Source organism: Nothobranchius furzeri, chromosome 1 (assembly GCF_043380555.1).
Source record: "Nothobranchius furzeri strain GRZ-AD chromosome 1, NfurGRZ-RIMD1, whole genome shotgun sequence".
Taxonomy (NCBI): domain Eukaryota; kingdom Metazoa; phylum Chordata; class Actinopteri; order Cyprinodontiformes; family Nothobranchiidae; genus Nothobranchius; species Nothobranchius furzeri.
In genome coordinates this window covers 100,759,131-100,777,583 of record NC_091741.1, presented here as the reverse complement: position 1 = coordinate 100,777,583, position 18,453 = coordinate 100,759,131, and the positions used below count along the sequence as shown (strand labels likewise).

Sequence of the window (18,453 nt, the reverse complement as noted above, 5' to 3'; positions counted from 1 at the left end):
TAGGGAGGTGTTGTCCCTGACACCACTAGTGCACCAGGGGACTGTTGATTAGCATTTACTGTACAGTGAAGTCACCTGTGCTGCCTGCAGATACACTCCTCCTCTTCCTCCCCTTTCCTCTTCTTCCTAAGCTTCTAGGAGCAGAGAAGGAAAGATCAATCAAAGTTCCAGTATGCCCGTTTCCACAGCAAAGGGAAATTTAAGGAAATGTCTTCCATCACATTAAACAGGACATTTCTTTTTTTTATGACGTCATTGTGTTTTTTTATGGCTTCTGGGTTTAAGCACTGCTTTTCTGCTAAATATCCCTGTTCCTTCACGGATAGCATAAATACCAGCGTGTAAACGTAAGAATAATTACCTGCTGACAATCATGGCCGTTCTCATTTCAGTTGTCCTATTAGCATTATTTGACACATGTTGACAAGCTGCCCCAAGAGTTAATTGTAATATGGATTGATGATAACACTACAAGCTCTGGCATGTTTATGTGAGGCGTTTTATGTCACCACACAAAAGGAGTCAATAAAGATGACTGCCTAAAAATGGAGGGTTGTCAAAGAACTATCACTAATTTTCTTGTTCTTGTTATGTTTTCTTCCCACAGCACTGGGTAGAAGATCTGAGGAGTGGAGAGAGGACGGTGAGTGAGGACCCGGCTGCAGAGAGGACCAGTGTTTCTGTGGCAGTTTCTCGTCGTTTATAAGCTGGTGGGCCCCGGTATCACAGCTGATGACTGTCCCTCTGGAAGCTGGAGAACAGGGCTTAGCAGCAAGCCTGTGTGTTCGCTGAAGGGCACGCCCCAGCTTGTATGTTGGTCACCTGCAATTGTTTTTGCTCAAAGGGATCATGTGGTTTTTCCCGAGGAGAAATCGTTTCCCCTTGCAGAACTGGCACGTCCACAAATGCGCCAATTTGGGTGTGTCTCTGTGGGTTTTAAGCTTCACCTGGTGCTTCATGGCTGTGAGAGCTCAGAACTACCACCCCACTGTGAACACACAGTATGGAAAACTCAGAGGAGTAAGGGTACCCCTGCCTAGTGAGATTCTGGGGCCGGTCGACCAGTACCTAGGAGTCCCATATGCGGCTCCCCCAGTGGGAGAGAAACGCTTCATGCCCCCGGAGTCTCCTTCTTCCTGGTCTGGGACCAAGAACGCCACTCACTTTGCTCCTGTCTGCCCTCAAAATATTCACAACGCTGTGCCAGAGATCATGATGCCCATATGGTTCACCTTTAACCTGGATATAGTTACCACATACATACAGGATCAACACGAAGACTGTCTTTATCTAAACATCTACGTACCAACCGAGGATGGTGAGTGTGTCGAGTATGAAACCAGAACCTTCTTCTTCTTCTCTGCTTCCCACTCCTTCTGTCCTTTCTCTGAAACTTTGTGTCACTTTTTATTTCTTGAGCGGAGCATGACATGTTGTCTGGCGCATGCTGTGTCCGTGTCCATCATCTCAGCCTTTCATCTCGACTAGATCTTTCAAAGTAGTCTTTTCATCAACTCTCCCCTTCCATGCCAATGTTAGAAGTTCCTCTTTTGCAAACTTAATGACTTCTCAATATGACTTAAAACAAAACAAAAATGAATTCTAAACCATGCAAGAGACAAAATTGGAAATACTTGATGCACCTTCCTACCTTCACTGTCTTGACTGTTCTGGGGATTTTACCAGTAGTAGCCTGCCTCATAAGTGAATGATCTCCTGCAGGGTTGGTGAAATATTCTGTCAGGTACACGAGAGGCCCGTGGCATCAGCCTGATCTATGTAAGACCTTTTACTCTCCTTTCCATGTCTCAAAGTTCAGCCCAAGAGATGGTGTTTGTGCAAAAGAAGGAAACATTGAACTCTACAAAAAGTTGGCCATCTTAAAAGTTTTGGATATTGACTCAGAAAATGCCCTCCATTACTGACCACTTAAAGGAGAACCACACAGGAAAATGGACTCAAAATGTTAAGTGCTCTGAAACTCAAATGGGCAAAGAAAACACTTCCTTTTATCAAAATGAGGGCTGAGAAACGTTGGTAAATTCTCCCTCTCCGCCCTCTGTGTGGCCTTAATGGGTCTTAGATAGAAGTGCATGTGAATATGGGCTTCTTGTGTCCCAAGGTGCAGCAAATTCATTCCACCATTTCAGAATATTTCTGCAGCAAAACACCCCAGACACTTTTTTTGGACAGGTTCTCTGTTGTTCTTGTTGTTGATGAAGCCTGGGAGGGCTGGGAGGGAGGAGGAGGAGGAGGAAAAGGGGGAGAGAATAAAAGGGGAGGGTCTGAGTCAGTCTCAGCTGTTGCATGTCACATGGGATCTGTTCCAGAGCTCGCTGTTATTTTGTAGTTTTCCCATTCATTTTACAGTCAAAAGAATATCCAAGGAATGTGCGAGGAAACCCAACAAGAAAATATGTAGAAAAGGAGGTATGTAAAAACAAAGCTGCGAAAGGGAAGAAAATGAAAGTGATGGGTGCTTACCTCCAAAGACGTCAATATCACCATCTACCAAGTCAAAAATCAAAGTGCTAACTGGGATGAACGTGTGCGTTGTGACTCAGCTCAACTTTGACATAAGTGTGAGGGCTGAGTAAGTGATTGGTGCATATGTGCGTGTGTGTGTGTGTGTGTGTGTGTGTGTGTGTGTGTGTGTGTGTGTGTGTCCTGTAGTGCTTTCATGTGAATGTCTGGGCCAGTATGGTCCCTAAATAAAGGACATTGATTCTTTTCTAACAGAGATTGTTGATAAGTGGTATAAAACGGATGTTGCTCTGTTGTTAGGATGTAAAATGTGTTTAGTCCAACACAACTGTTGATTAAGTCAGAAGCATCAGTGCTGATTTGAACATACGATTTGACTTAGTATGCAAAGTGCTTTATTGAAGTTTCCGTTTGCTTTGAAAGCATTAAGGCAGGCACTGTTCACTGAGAGACTAGAATACAAACCTGAATGTGCCAAAACCTTAACCACTGATTCAAACAAGGAGGGCTTCCTGTCTCTCTAAAAATCTTTCACAGTTTTTCTTATTGGCTGCTTTGGTTTGTTTTTACAGCATCTTTCTTCGAAGCCTGAATTCATTAGCAACTGCTAATATATCTCTGGTAAATCAACCAAAGAAGGATAATTTTCTGTTTGTGCCTTGAGGCGATTGTAGCCTTAAGATGATGTTTCTGAGCTAATTCTGGCCCACATAAAAAATCACGTTCAACTGGAAGACCTTTGCTGCTCATTTCCACTGACGCAACTACTAGCCTGACTTTTCAAACTTAACCGTTCATTTTGCTTTGGTAAACCAATTTTGTTAGAGACGGTCTGGCCCTGCAGGCACTTCTGCTTCTGAATTAGTCCCAGATGTGGAATAAACGCAGAAATATCCATTTAATAATCCCCTTCCAGTCAGAATTTTTCAATTATCTTCCATGTGTTTGGTAATGAGAAAATGGTTTATCAATTTTATATGCCAGAATTTTAATGTATTATTATGTGGAGGTAGCTGCATAGTTCATTTGTTCCTGTAAAGCCTGTAATTTCAAGTCATTTAATTTAAGTTGAATTTATAAAAAATGGTGCTTATTTGTTGAATTATTTGTCATAATTTTATTTCCTTTGTTATAACTGTTTTATAGAACTGCATTTTTGCTGTGTGTGTGTGTGTGTGCGCGCGTGCGTGCGTGTGTGTGTGTGTGTGTGTGTGTGTACATGCATAAAGGTGGCAAATTAAAGGAAAAAATATACACAACTCCTCAGATGTTTTGGATCAGTGTTAGGAAATAATTGAATTAGATAGAATTTATAAGGAGAAATTCCAAGACAAAGGGTTGAGTTAATGGGAGACCATGGCTCAGGAGGTAAGCCACTGAGTGGAAGGTGAGTGGTTTGGTCACAAGCCCCAGTGGGCCATGTTTCCAAATATCCTCAGGCAAGAAACTGAACCACCAAACCTGCTCCTTATGGGTGGATCAAACATGTTTTCCTAAGAAAGCATCTATTATAGTTGTTACCACATGCCACACCAACAGGTGATATTAGCAACTCATTGAAACAAAAATAAAAGGCAGTCTAAAGCCTAGAGCACACCGGAGACAGACGCGTCTGTGCTGCACCCACGCCGCGGCGTCATTTTAACCCTTTGATGCATGAATTATGAAATCTTCAAATATGATATTTTTAACAATTTTTTTCATTCGTCTTTAGGTGTGAATGAAACAAATTTCAACAAACATTTTTTGTAAAATTTTATAATTTACAAATAATTTATTACATGTCCACCTCAGTGGACAGCATGCATTCTGAGCATGAAATATGTTGGCTTGGCTTACTGAAGTCCAAATGGAGGGGCTCAAATGCAATAAAGTCTTCAACAGCTGTGCTTAGTAGCAAAAACAAATAAATAACAATTCTGAGTCCACTGTAGTGACCATTATGCATCAGAAGGTTAAATAGAAGCCATTATAGTTAATGAGAGTGGCTACATGGGAAGCATTGCGCCGTGCACCACAAGCGCCCGGGCTGGCGCCAGTTCTATTTCAAGTACCTGTTTACAACACTGAAGACGTTACGACACGGAATAGCTTTACGGCACAAACTCAGCTGTAGTTTTGATAATTGATCTTAAAACATTTTAATAAATAGCATACTTACCAGGGATGTAAGGGTTCACATGAGTGTTGAACCGTTTCGGTTCGGCCTATTCTGTTCGGTCCACTTGTGTACCGTTTTGGTTTATTTTTTCCATTAAATAGTGAAATTTTATTTGCGTGATTTAAGTGCAGAGAATAAAGTTCCATGGCCAGTTTCGGCACAAACACTGTATTGAGTGACGCATGATGGCTGCGTGTGTCTGACCTCCGTTTAAAAATGGGATCTGCAAATTCTGATCAACGCCTTTCAGAGCAGATCAAACCAGCTGGCAGTCGCTGCTACTGTGGAGCCTGTAGAGACGCTGAACGGAGCTTTGCCTCACCCCTCCCCCCCTTCTCTCACACTGCAGTAAAGCAGCGGCAAAAATCTAAACAAGCACGTCTGCTGAGCTTTTTGCCTGGAACAATCTATGTAAAGTGTTCATCCTACAATGAAAAATACAGTGAGGAGGAAGCTTGTCATTTAATACGAGTTTTAACGAAGAAACTCTGGGCGGTGTCAGGTGAGTTTTTAAGGCTTGCTGCAGAAATAAAAACATGAAGCATCAACAGTCAAACGCAACACCTGTCTGTATGAGCGTGACACTCATAGCTACAGAAATAACCTGGGAAATTATTAAAGACATCATGCTAGATCAGCAGCCTGTGGTGACATCTGGTTCTGCTCATTATAGGAGCCGCTTCAGAAATTAAATAAATAAATAAGTATAATATAATATTATACCTAAACTTCATCAAACCGAGCCCTTCAGAACACTGACCTGAACCGAATATGATTTTAGCGTACCATTGCACCCCTAGTACTCACCCTTTTTTAATGAATTAGAGTCTCACAAAATACGAGGGCAAGTCTGATCACATAAAAACAAGAGTCACTTTCCGCTTCCTGATCTCAAGTCACGCGTGATGTTGGGACTAATGCACGAATTTCCATAAAGCACTCAGTGGCACGGCGTGTCCTATGTGACCACTTGAACTTCTCAAAACTGCGGCGATTTCGCGGCGCGTCTGTCTCCAGTGTGCCCCAGGCTTAAGTCTGGCCAAAAACTTTTGTTTTCCTTTTCTTTTTTTATCCTCTTTCAACCATTGTAGCTCAAGTTTTGTCTTTAACTGTTTACTCAAGAAAACCCCACTGAGATTGATTTGTTTAATTGAATTTAAAGTGAATTTTGGGCTTAGCAATGCAATGGAGGAGGCAAGAATCAAACCAGCAACCCTCACTGTGGCTGTCCTCAGTATGAGGGCTACATTGATATTCATATTGAATTTTTACAGTGGCGATATCAGCTGCAGTAATCCCACATTATGTCTTCACAACACTCACAACAGCCATCTGTGCTGGCTGTAGGGAGAAGTGACCATTTGTGATCCAGTTTATGTTTGCTACATTCTATTACCGTGTTATTACCATATATTGGTAATGATTTGTGCAGCTCTAATTAGGACAAAGAGGGACAGACATATGAAAAACAGTCACATAGGCTGTACTGTTTTGTTTTGATGCACACAATGCAATAGTTGACTTGCATAATAGACTAGGGCTTGTTTGCTTTGATCATACAGTTTATCTGCAAGAAATAATTTTAAAAAAAGTGAAAATCAAAAATGTTAGCTGAACATTTCTTGCAAGTGGTTGGAAAGGTGCAAACACAGCTGAACAAATTATTTCTGTTTCTGGTGTGACTGTGAATCTAACTTTTATTTTCATTGAATTTGCAACTTTGCTGTATGGATTAATATTTCTGAATAAACTCCAGACCTACAGATGAGTCAATGGCATCAGCATAGAAATGCATTATCACAAGTTAAATGAACGTCTACTCGACACGTGGATCTAAACAGACGAGGTGCTTCGATGGTATAACACAGCCAACAGTTCTTTGAGATCCTTTAATTTGTCACCTCTAGCTATAAAAACACAACTACTCGAACAAACGCTAGGTTTTGTTGATGCAGAATGAAACTGGTGTAATGCAGCAGAGTCATACACACTGTGCATATTCAATACTAACGCTCAGTCCAAGGTTTCTAATCATTAACATGTTTTTTGAAAGAAGCATTTGACTTGTTTGTTGATGAAATCCTTGTGTGATTGTTGCAACAGAAACGATTTCCACAGAAGCAGGGGCAATGATCTCTGCAAGATACTTGTGTTGTGCTCAGTAGAATATTCGCATATAATATTCTCATAAATGTGTGTTTTAAAGGATTTATTTTCATCTTACTAGAACACAGTACTGCAGGGATCTCTCCAAGGAAACAATTTGATGCTCTGATATCAATGATTAGGCTCATCATCCTTTATTACCCAGAAGAAAAGCCTATGAAACACTCAGTGATGTCATGGCAAAACATCAAAGATAGACTCAATGAAAAATAAATAAATAAATAAATAAATAAATAAATAAATAAATAAATAAACAGAATGCTCGATGCAGATTTTTGTTCTTTACCAGTATAGTTTTTGCTCTGAGTGAAGGCCGTGGACCTGATTTGCATAAAGCAGAATCTGTATTTTTCATAAAACTTCATATGCTTCACATCTCAAATTGTTATTCAGCATTGTTTTCTGCTTTCGCTTGACTAGTGCATCACTTATTCAGATGTCCTAGCAGGTAATGGCTGAGGTCACGAGAAGGTGATCTGATGTGCAGCATCAGCACCACAAGCCCTCCAGTCTCTCCCTGTGAAGAGGCCTTGCTGCAAGTGCTCAGAGCAAAGAGCAGTGATGGAGCTGGAGACGCCGAAGCCTCGGTTATATCACTCCGTCATTTTCTCTGCTCTGAGTTCGAGTGAATGGAGTCAAGAGAGAGGTAATGATGTGCAGGGACACCGCTAAGCACTATTCAGCCTCAGAGTGTAAGATTGGCTTTGAGATGGGTCAATTCTATAAGAGAACAAACACAGATGACATCAGGCTTTATCTTTAAAGGAGGTTTATGGCACACAATTAAATGTTTGTCAAACTTTAAAGATCAGTGCAATCCTTCTTTTCTGAGATCCTTGTGGAGGCAGAGTTTTAGAGGCTAAATGCAGAAGCCGTTGTGTTTGCATACACACACCGTTTTACTGGGTTTTACAGCAAGTCTCACTCACACTTCAGAGATGTTTTAAGTTTGACCTTCCTGACTCCTAAATCCGTCCCTCATCATGAATCAATTTAGAATAAGTGCAGCAAAATCTGCTTTTGGCTTGATTTGGACATTCGGCTATCATTCCCATGCAGCTCCCACAAGCTGCAGGCTACCATGTGCTGCCCAGTTCCATGCCAGTGCTGAATAGCTCCATCAGTTGCCAAACCTGTAGATTAACTACCCAGCAGAAATAGTGGACATTCTTTCCTCTTTTCCACACGACCCTTGGTTTTTAAAGAGTGCGGAGAAAACCACAGAACAGCCTCCATCCACATTAGACTGCAACAGGGCCGTGGCAGACAGTAACACACCGTGCTAATCCCATTGGTTGGCCGACTCAGACTAGCCTTGGGGGAGGATGGGGAGGATGGGCCACTCCCTGAGTGCTGCTGAGTAAATCTGCACGCCAAGCGGGGGGGCTTTCCAAGAAAACAAGAACAAAAACCTGCTTCTGAGATTGGAAAGCAGAGCAGAACCCCTGTAGCACCACCAACAAGCAGACCTTTGCTCTGTTATTTTTAAAATCCTCTAGAATTATTTATCCTAGACACTCCACCAGCACAGAAATAAAGTTAGCAGATCTAATCGAAACTCAACTTGACATGCAATAAGTGATGAAAACAGGAAGTTCCTGAACTAGTCTGTGCCTTCCTGCTGCTGTGCTGTCCAGCTTCCAGTCAGCCTGTTCTCTTCTTTGTTCGTCACACTGACACAAATAAAAATGGAAGCCAACTCCTTTTCTATTTCAGTGTTGAAAAAAAGAAGCAATAGTATCACCTTGATGGGTGCTGCAATGTTGTATTTTTGGAACCAAAGCCTTTGCACTTGTGGAAGTCCTCCCTATTCACCCACACACAGTCATGGTGTTTCTGAAGCATCCAGAAACTAATTACAACAAACCTGTCAGAGTAAATGTTTTTGGGGAAATGCAGTCATGTGAAAAGGAAATGTGAGGTTCCTTATTATCTCTCAGTTATGTGCATGCACTCATTTTGGTTTGGCTTCAATTGAAATAATATTTTTAATTGTCTATAGACAGAATTGTTACAACATCAAAGACGTGGAGTCCCAAATGCTGGTTGAACGATATAAATCTTTCATTAAAGCTCATAAACAAAGGCACTATGAGAACAAAAAAATGCTTTCCTGCTTTGATTAGTTTGACTCGTGCCTTTTTCATGAACATTAGTGAAAACATTTGTTCATGTTTAATTTAAAGGGACTTTACGGAGTTTTGAATTTTTATGCTCGCGATTGCCCCCTCAGGCCAAAAGCGTGACGGCAGCTTCAATAGTAGGCTCGCGCATGAGGCGCGCATGCTGTACGTGCACACTCCTTAACGAAAATAACAGCTGAGACAGTCCCTTGTGTGTGTGTGTGTGTGTGTGTGTGTGTGTGTGTGTGTGTGTGTGTGTGTGTGTGTGTGTGTTTGTGTGTGGAACGGAGGACAGAGGACAGGAGAACACACAGCTAATTAATTAAATAATGTGGTTCTGTACCTTTCTCTTCAGCACAGCTGACAAAGGTTTAAGATGGGTCAGTCCTCCTGCATGCTCAGATCATTCCCTTCCCTTGCTTGAAAAATTGTTCCACAATGAAAGTTGAACCCACAACTTTTTTATCTGTGAATTCAATGCCATTCAGCAAGTCTCAAATAAAAATGTGGGCATCTTACTGTAAAAAATATACCATTAATGTAAAAAAGAAACTTTAAATAAATTATGTTCACATCCAGAATCGACCCGGATCTTCTGCACGAGAGTCAGACGCCTATCTAGGTGAGTTAAAGCACCAATGATGTCTTGTGTATCTGTAATATTTATATCCTTGATGACAGCTAAAACAACGTTCAAAGAACGGTTCGGAGCGAAAATGGCTATTTTGTTGCTAATTTGCAGGAAATATCTAGAAGAAAGTAGCTAAGGGTCCTCAGAAATGTAGCTAGGTTCATCACTAGGCGTTAGGAACAGCGACAAAGTCGCTGAGTTGGCACTACCTCACTCTCCGCTGCTAAAGCTACTGATGGCAAATGCTACGGTCTGTGAGCGTGAACGCGCATGAAGTAGCCTGCTCGACCCGAGCAGCTCTCTTTTTCTGTGATTTTACAGAAAAACAGGCAATCACAGTAAAAATGCCAGGGCTCATTCTACAGGACCAGGGCATTGCAGGAGAATGTATGAAGAAGAAATTTATTATTTCTATACATGTTTTGGCTGTCAAACTTCCATAATGCCCCTTTAAGGAAATCCTCTCAAGACCCTAAAGGGTCCAGAGAACTCCCGTTTCTGTCCCTTGTTTATCCCAAAGTACAAATGGGAAATTTCATAGCCTGAAGAGACCTTTGTAAAGGAGAAATCTCAATTCAAAGTTTAATTTTCTTATTAGCATAGTGCTAATGAATTCGTTAAATCTAGTATCTCAATCTCGTCAAACTTGCAAGAAAATAAGTGAACTGTTTGAATCACTGAATTTGTCGACCAGGTCACCAGGTCTTTGAACACGTTTAAACTAAAACATGAGATCAAGGCCCATGTGGTTCACTCAATAAGAAGGAGAACAGTTTTAGACATTTTGGAAATTTCTTTGCAAATGCAGTTTAGAATTTTTCCTCGACAGTAGCGGCTCGTTGAGAGCTTTAGATTTCTCTTTAGACAGTGTTTTATTCAGAGGCATCTCTTTGTATTGTTGCGTTATAATAAGAACAACGTTTTCCCTGATAATTCAGACTGTTTTATTTTGTTCTGCACATTTGTGTCAATGCACCTGTCAGAATGTTTGCAGAGATGAAAAGAGTAAAGGTACCCTGCAGATTCTCCTAGTCATCAAGCATTAAAAAGGCTTTTCTGAGATGCCTTTTTTTCTTGTTAAACAGTTGCCAACACACTCTTAAATATTTCAGATTTAAGCTCTGCTTAGATCTGCATTCGCTTGCGTGCGGTTCTCAGCTTTGCTGCCTTTGTTGTGTGCCATCGCCCCAGTTTTTGGTGCGAAATATTTAATTTTCTTTTATGTTTAGAACAGCTGAGGCGCAGTGTGAGTTTTGGCTGTCCTTTACCACAGGATTATAGCCTCCTTAACCTTTTAGCGGCATTCTCCATCATTCTCTCTCATGTGTCCTTCCCAAGCTGTTCCTTAACCTCTGCACCGGGAGACAGACAGAGAGATGGAGACAGACAGACAGGCAGACAGAGAAAAGAGAGAGATTCAAGACAAGAAACAAATCTGGGCATGGAAAGAGAGAGAGAGAAATGGCCACCTGAGGACTAGAGACTGAATATAACTGGTCTGAATTGTCAAGGCTGCAACATTTCACATTTCACTAAGTCTCCTTCCACATCCTGACCTTTCTGATATTTAACTCCGAGGCCCATCTATTGTCAGTGAACCTTTTTCCAGTAAAAGAAAAGGCAGTTAACATTCAGCCCTTCTGCTATCTATTGAGTGAATTGTGGATTCAGCCGAGCAGTCTCCCTGGAGTCTGAGGGCCACTCTGTGTGTATCCGCATGTGTTTGAAGGTGTGAGTTCATGTGTGTGCTTCGGCTTACTCATGCAAAATTTTATGCCTATTAAAAACAACGCCTCCTGTTTGAAATTCAGCTTGTCCAAATGTTACATTTCAATACCCATTATGTAACGAGTGAGCCCATCTAATGTGGTTTCTTTGTACCCGACTTGATTAATGCGACAGGTTTCTATTATGTCTGTCAAGGAACATGAAGAATAGGTGTTATTCCAGAAGCCACCTGTTTTGCTGCGATGCAAACGTTGACACCTGAAGGCCAGCTCTGCAAAACGCAGAATAAAAGGAGCATCTCTTCGTGGATGTATAGCACGCTCTTCCACTGTAGCATCGCATTAAAAATATCCAAGGTCAAATTGGCATGCTAGCTTGCTCCAGTCGTACACAGATGTCACATGTTTTTTGGTTTTGTTGTAGACGTGGCGTTTGACACACACACGGGCTCGAAGGCAACAAAATTCAAAGTGACAGAGCTTCTCCGTCGACACCTGCCATCTAATCCACGCTTGTCTGAAGCTCTGTCACTCAATGAACTCATTGTTTAACCATGCCAATAACGCAGCGCCTGCAGGAAGAATGGTAGCTGCTGCTGCTGGCGCAGTCGGCTGTTTTTCTTCTAGATTCCTGTGAACCTTCAATTATATTAGGAGGAAAATCCTGTGATAAATAGATTTGTAGGTCAAGTGAGAGATGTGGTTTTATGAAAGCTCAGTGGCATTTAATTCCTGCGTAAACGAGCAGTTTATGATTGATTTAATACCGCTATTGAGTTGTTGGTTTGTGAAGAAATGACTTTGTTGATTTTCACACACAAAAACTGGTGCCTGTTTGAAATGACCCATTAAAATCATCCCAGAAAGATCAGGAACCACCCTGCTTGGTCTAAATGTAATGATTTAAGTGCTGCTTTGGAGAGCTATAGAGGATCTGTTACTCATTTGTTTTTCTAAACAGTGTGTTAATTTTTATAATGAATTCCACATTTTTTTAACTAATTGCTTTAATAATGTAAGTAAAAAAGGCTTTTTCCACTTGATTGTTTAATAACCAATCTTTAATGCATTTTAAATGTTACCCCAGTTTAATTTAATAGTTGAATTGTAATTTTTTTTTTTAATTTAAAGCTAGGGTTTAAACCACCAAATGGTTCCCGAGCACAGCTGTGTCTGCAGCTCACCAGGGAATGGGTCAAATGTGGAGAACAGATTTCCCACACAACTATTGGGACTTTAACTTTAAGTGTTGCTGTATATTCATTTAAATCAAAAACGTATTGTAAACTAACAAATGGAAATAGTTTTTATTTGGTTCTATAAATGACTCGTGCAAGCCTTGGAGTGTAAATAATATGTAACGTGAAGTGAATGCTAATCTCGTAATGCATATTAAGATTTTTTTAGGAAAAACAATTAAGTTGGAATGAAATTAAGGATGAATCCGTCATTGGTTGTAATTGTAATATCTAGTATTATCATGTGTGTTTAGAGGTAATGCTATTTTAATGTTGCTGAGAGCTTTTGATTGGTCATCAATAGCATTGAACTGAGAAGTGACTTCTTTAAAACCCTTCTCAATAGGAGCCCTGGGCAAATGTGCTTAACCAAAGAATATAACAGCTAAAGTTCATAAAGGTCATGTGTTTTGTTCCACTCATAAAAACACAAAGACTTAATGCTGAGCCTGTTGCACCAAAATGTATCCATTTTTCATTAATGTGTTATGTTTGTAGGCACGTCTTTTTATTTATTTATTTATTTATTTATTTATTTATTTATTATTTTTGGGGTGGGAGGTGTCACTTGACCAGAAATCTTAATTTTCATATTTATCAAGATGATAGTTGAAATCATCTTTTTGCCGTATGGTGTTTTACATTATTTAATCTTGAATTGTCCAGATGCAAAAAAAGCATGTTTTTCCTCCTCATGGATTAAAACATAAAGTTGTCTAAAGTTATGAGGAATGCTTGTGGAAAGCCTTCTGTGCTTATTGGCTCCACAAGGATCCTAAAGTCATTGTTTCAAAAAATGAATTTAAAGAACGTATGGCATACAGCTAAACTAATGCTAATTGAAATCCCTGCGCCTCTCAGAATACGCAAGCTTTGCAATCCACTCATCAAAGAAAACGTGATGCATTTAGGCTTAACGTTCTCAGAGTATCATGCTTGTGTTTTCAGCAAGAGCTCACACTGCCTCACATGCTAACCGCGTTATTCACGATCATTTAGAACCGATGAACAGACCAAACAAGGCCATTGTGGCTACTGTAGAAAATAAAAAAAACGACAAAAATCTCAAGGCTCTGCTTCAGAAAATAAATGTTATGAGAAAATGTCATGACACTCTGCCGTTCTGATGATGCATCACTGGTACATTATTAAATTAACAAGCAGGCAGATGATAAGAATGGATGGAAGGAAGATCCAGATAGATTCATGAAGGCATCGAGATAAAACATCAGTAGACGCGTGCACACATGGAGAGTGTAAGACATACGCGTGGTTGTTGACACATTCAAGATTGTCAGTAGAGGGTGGCAACGTTCAACGAGCTGATTACAGAGAAGATTTGAAGAGAGCTCTCAGGGTTACAGGATGTTTAAAAAGCAGCACTGAGACAGAAAACTGTGGATTTAAATAATTCAATCGAACCTAAAGTCTTACATTTATTTAAAAACATCTATGAAAGAGAATACTTTTCATGCTTAACAATGAGAGAGAAGGAAGGAGAGAGAGAGAGGAACGGAGAGAGAGAGAGAGAGGGAAAGAGAGGAGGTAGAGGGAGAAAGACGAACGGAGCGAGGGAGGAACAGAGAGAAAGAGGAGCAGGGTCCAGCCAGCTTGGGCTACAGAAACGCCTTAATGGGGCTTACTGTAGCTTATCACTAACCAATCAGAACGGGCATCAAAATACGTTATTTTCCCTGCTACTTTTGTCAAAATAAAAGTCTACACTAAGTGATCATGTTGCACCGCCACGGCAACATCAAAGTAGCCACATCTATAGAATAGTTTTTTTTTTAAGATATTGCAAGGACTCCAATTTGTTCTTTCAGTTTCGGATCTTTATTCCGGGTTAATGTTGGCCGCAGCCCATCTTAACTTCGGGAAAAACAATGTTAACAATCTCCGTTCAACTAGCTCATTTTTTTCTTTCTGAACAACCGAACCGGAACTCTCCACACAATCGGCCAAGAACACCCCCTTCAACATAAAATGGCAAAATGGCAAATGGCCTGTATTTAATATAGCGCCTTCTAGAGTCCTGGAACCCCCTAAAGCGCTTTAGAACACAATCAGTCATTCACCCATTCACACACACATTCATACACTGGTGGGGATGAGCTACGATGTAGCCACAGCTGGCCTGGGGCGCACTGACAGAGGCAAGGCTGCCGAGCACAGGCGCCACCAGTCCCTCCGACCACCACCAGCAGGCAACCTGGGTCAAGTGTCTTGCCCAAGGACACAACAACAGCGAGTGGGGCTCGAACCTGCAACCTTCCGATTACGGGGCGAGCACTTAACTCCTGTGCCACCGTCGCCCAAAAGTCCAACTATGCGAAATCGTAACCTGTTACGCTGTTGTAAAAGAATGTAAAGCGTGAAATACATAGCCTATGTTTGCACACTTATACTAACCATAATCATAGTTTAAAATTAATTTAAATATCATGAAATGTTTAAATTTTACTTTATTTTTAAAAGCCACTGGCTCTTTCCTGTTTAGCTGCATCGTTTCAGGTGCGCTTCTCATGAGAGACAGTCCGAAGTAGAGGAGAAAAGTCTGTGTCCCGCCTTATCGACAGTCTCCCATTTTGAGTTTAATATTTGTTTAAACTGTGAGTAAAGCAGGAGGCGGGACTTAAACGCAGGTTCGGGTTCGGAGAGCGTGGAGCGCCCTCACATCAAACCAACGACACAAAATGAAAGGGCACGGTGAGCACAGATGATCAGTAACTGTATAAAAAAGACGGAGAACAGATAGATGAGCGGAGAAAATATCTTATTTAGAAATATTGGAGGTGGAGTAGCATTTCAGGAGCAAATAAGAAGAAGGAGGCGTTCCCGTTTTTGGAGTTGGCGTTCCCCTTTACAAACAAAAATGCCCCTTTTAGTGGCTGGCTGGATGATATTGATAAAGAGAGAGAGGGAGAGAGACGATGGAGAGAGAGGGAGGAACAGAGAAAGAGAGAGGGAAAGGGAAAGAGAGGAAAGAAAGGGAGAGAGCTCAAAATATAGTGAGAGAGAGAGAGAGAGAGATAGAGAGAGAGAGAGAGAGAGAGAGAGAGAGAGAGAGAGAGAGAGAGAGAGAGAGAGAGAGAGAGAGAGAGAGAGAGACATATCTGCTTCATGGTTTTCCAGGAAGACATGTGGTCGTGTAATAATAAATGGGTTAGTGCATTTCTACAAGCCTGTTATGATTTGTTATTGATCCTTATTTATATTAACCTGGAGATTTCCCTGCAGGAAACTTTTATAAAGTCACCAACAGGATTATTGTGCTTGGTTCTGTCTGAGTGAAAAATCTGAACCTACAGGATGCTGGACCAAAGGTTATTCTCCAAAAATTACACTTTTCTTCATAGTCTTGTCAGAAGGTGATAGACTGCTGTTTAAATTAGTCAATCAGTCAACCTTATCAACCTGTCTTAAACTGCTGAAGCCTTAAAGTGGCAAAATTATCAGTTTAGAACAAACTAGGTACATAATAGGTATAATAGGTACAGAAAAAAGACAAGCACAGGATCCATATATAGACGTGTTTAAACACATATCACACGTTCCATATTTGCATGACAAGTTAAAGTCAAATTGATGTGAAATGCTCATCTTGTTACCACTCAACCCGAATGCAAGTGTATTATTCATCACTCTAGGATTTCTCATAGTAGCATGACTGAGTCTGGGTCCCGTTGCCTCCAGATACAGATCAGATGGAATTTGTGGGAGGCAACTACAACCCATCGAGACCCCATAACCCCCAGGGTCAGCAGATCTAATGATAGTTTTCCATTAGCACACAGCCAAGAGCACTGTTCTGGGGCTGTTGTTCCATATTCATTTAGTGTGGGATTATCACTAATGACTACATTAGTTAGTCAGTCAGCTAATTATTGATTATTTATATAATGTTGATGGTCCTCGGAGTAGTTTGTATGTATATATATTAGGGATGTACATAGTTAACCGGTTCATTCCGGTTAATCTTGTAATTGTGTAAATTACTTTTGTGATACTAAATTAGTGCCACTAGAAGGTGAAAGAGCATTGCTATCGAAACATGCTTACTCAAAAACCAGAGAAGAAGAGGTGAGCTTGTCTCATGAACAAATAAATGTACTCAAAAATGAAGTGGTTAAGAAGTGGAGCAGTAGTATAGCAGATACATATATAAGCAGTGTCTTAGCAGTTCCTAGAGCTGTACTTTTCTGGACTGGCATGTCTGGGATCTGCTTTAGTCATTCCTCCAGTTTGGAGGTTACTGCCCCAAGCGCCCCCATGACCACGGGCACCACTGATGTCTTCACTCTCCAGGCTTTCTCAAGCCCTGGTACTTTGGTTTTGTGTGTTCCTTTTTGCCATCACTTGGTATTGCCAGCTCAACCACAGTAGTGGTGTGGTAGATCTTGGCCTCTGTTGCTCTGGTGTTTAGAGCCTGTTCCTGTGCCGCCATGATGAGTGCCTCTGTGCTGTCCTTCAGACCAGCTCCTTCTAGCCATCTAGATTTCTCTATATCAGTCATTTCTGTTATCTGTTGGTGGTATGTCCCATGTAGGGGTTTCTCCTCCCACGATGTTATTTCCAGCATTTCCTCCTCCGTTTACCATTGTCTGAGACATTTACTGAGCACATCATCTGCAGCTAGCGTACAGTCTAGGGTACTGGATTTTGGAAGGAACCCTCCATGCATGGTTAGGTGCTTCAGTGTTTTAACATCTGTGGTCTATATTTCAATTAAATTAAATTAAATTAAATTGTATTTATATAGCGCCAAATCACGACAAGAGTCATCTCAAGGCACTTCACATAATAAACATTCCAATTCAGGTCAGTTCATTAAGCCAATCAGAAATAATGTTTCCTATATAACGAACCCAGCAAACTGCATCAAGTCACTGACTAGTGTCAGTGACTTTACAGCAATCCTCACACTAAGCAAGCATAAAGCGACAGTGGAGAGGAAAACTCCCTTTTAACAGGAAGAAACCTCTAGAGAATCCTGGCTCAGTATAAGCAGCCATCCTCCACGACTCACTGGGGATGGAGAAGACAGAGCATGCACGCACACACGCACGCGAGCGCGCGCGCACACACACACACACACACATAAAGACAAAGTAATGTGTCTATAGTTATATTGTGATTTCTTAGTAAATATTCTATTTGGTGAGAGATCAACTTTATTGTATTTATCCTAGTGGATCTATAATTAAACAGATAAACTAGTAGTAGCACATCCAACGTCAAGGAAAGCAAAAAGTTATTATCAGGAGAGAGAGAATGTTTAAGTGGTTAGCAGCAGTGTGCTAGATGATGGCCCCCTCCATGAGGCCACCACAGCTCAGCAGAACATCGTTGTAGCTTCTTCTGGGGAGAAAAACACTTAGAGAGAAAATAAAGTTAACAGCTGAAATTGCAGAAAATAGTACAGTTAAAGAGCAGATAGTAGAAGAAAGCAGTAGAGTGTGAAAAGTGGTCAGTGTATCCTCCAGCAGTCTAAGCCTATAGCAGCATAACTACAGAGATAACTCTGGATAACCTATCCTTTTTAGATGGAGGCATGTTGGAGGCAGGGCAATGGAGAGCCGTCTTTTCCGACTGTACACTCCACCTCCCTCTACTCCCCCACTTGTCCAGATCTAGGCTAACATCAGATTTTAACCAAAGGCCCTATCAAATAAAAATGTTTTAAGCCTATTCTTAAAAGTAGACAAGGTCTCTGCCTCACAGACTAAAGCTGGGAGCTGGTTCCACAGGAGAGGAGCCTGATAACTAAAAGATCTGCCTACCATCCTATTTTTAGATATTCTGGGAACCACTAGTAAACCTGCAGTCTGAAAGTGACGTGCTCATTTAGGAACGTATGGAACAATCAGATCAGATGGAGCTTGATTATTAAGAGCTTTATAAGTGAGAAGGAGGATCTTAA

The 18,453-nt window shown here is 41.0% G+C and overlaps 1 protein-coding gene across 1 annotated transcript in view; it reads left to right on the top strand.

Annotated features, from left to right (window-relative positions):
• nlgn3a (neuroligin 3a) overlaps positions 1-18,453 on the top strand; it is a 232,842-nt gene that overhangs the window by 56,098 nt on the left and 158,291 nt on the right. The window contains exons 2-3 of the mRNA XM_070552687.1: positions 608-1,318; positions 2,371-2,430. Of these exons, the coding sequence (XP_070408788.1) occupies positions 850-1,318; positions 2,371-2,430 (529 nt within the window). The 5' untranslated portion in view covers positions 608-849. The remainder of the gene's footprint in view (positions 1-607; positions 1,319-2,370; positions 2,431-18,453) is intronic.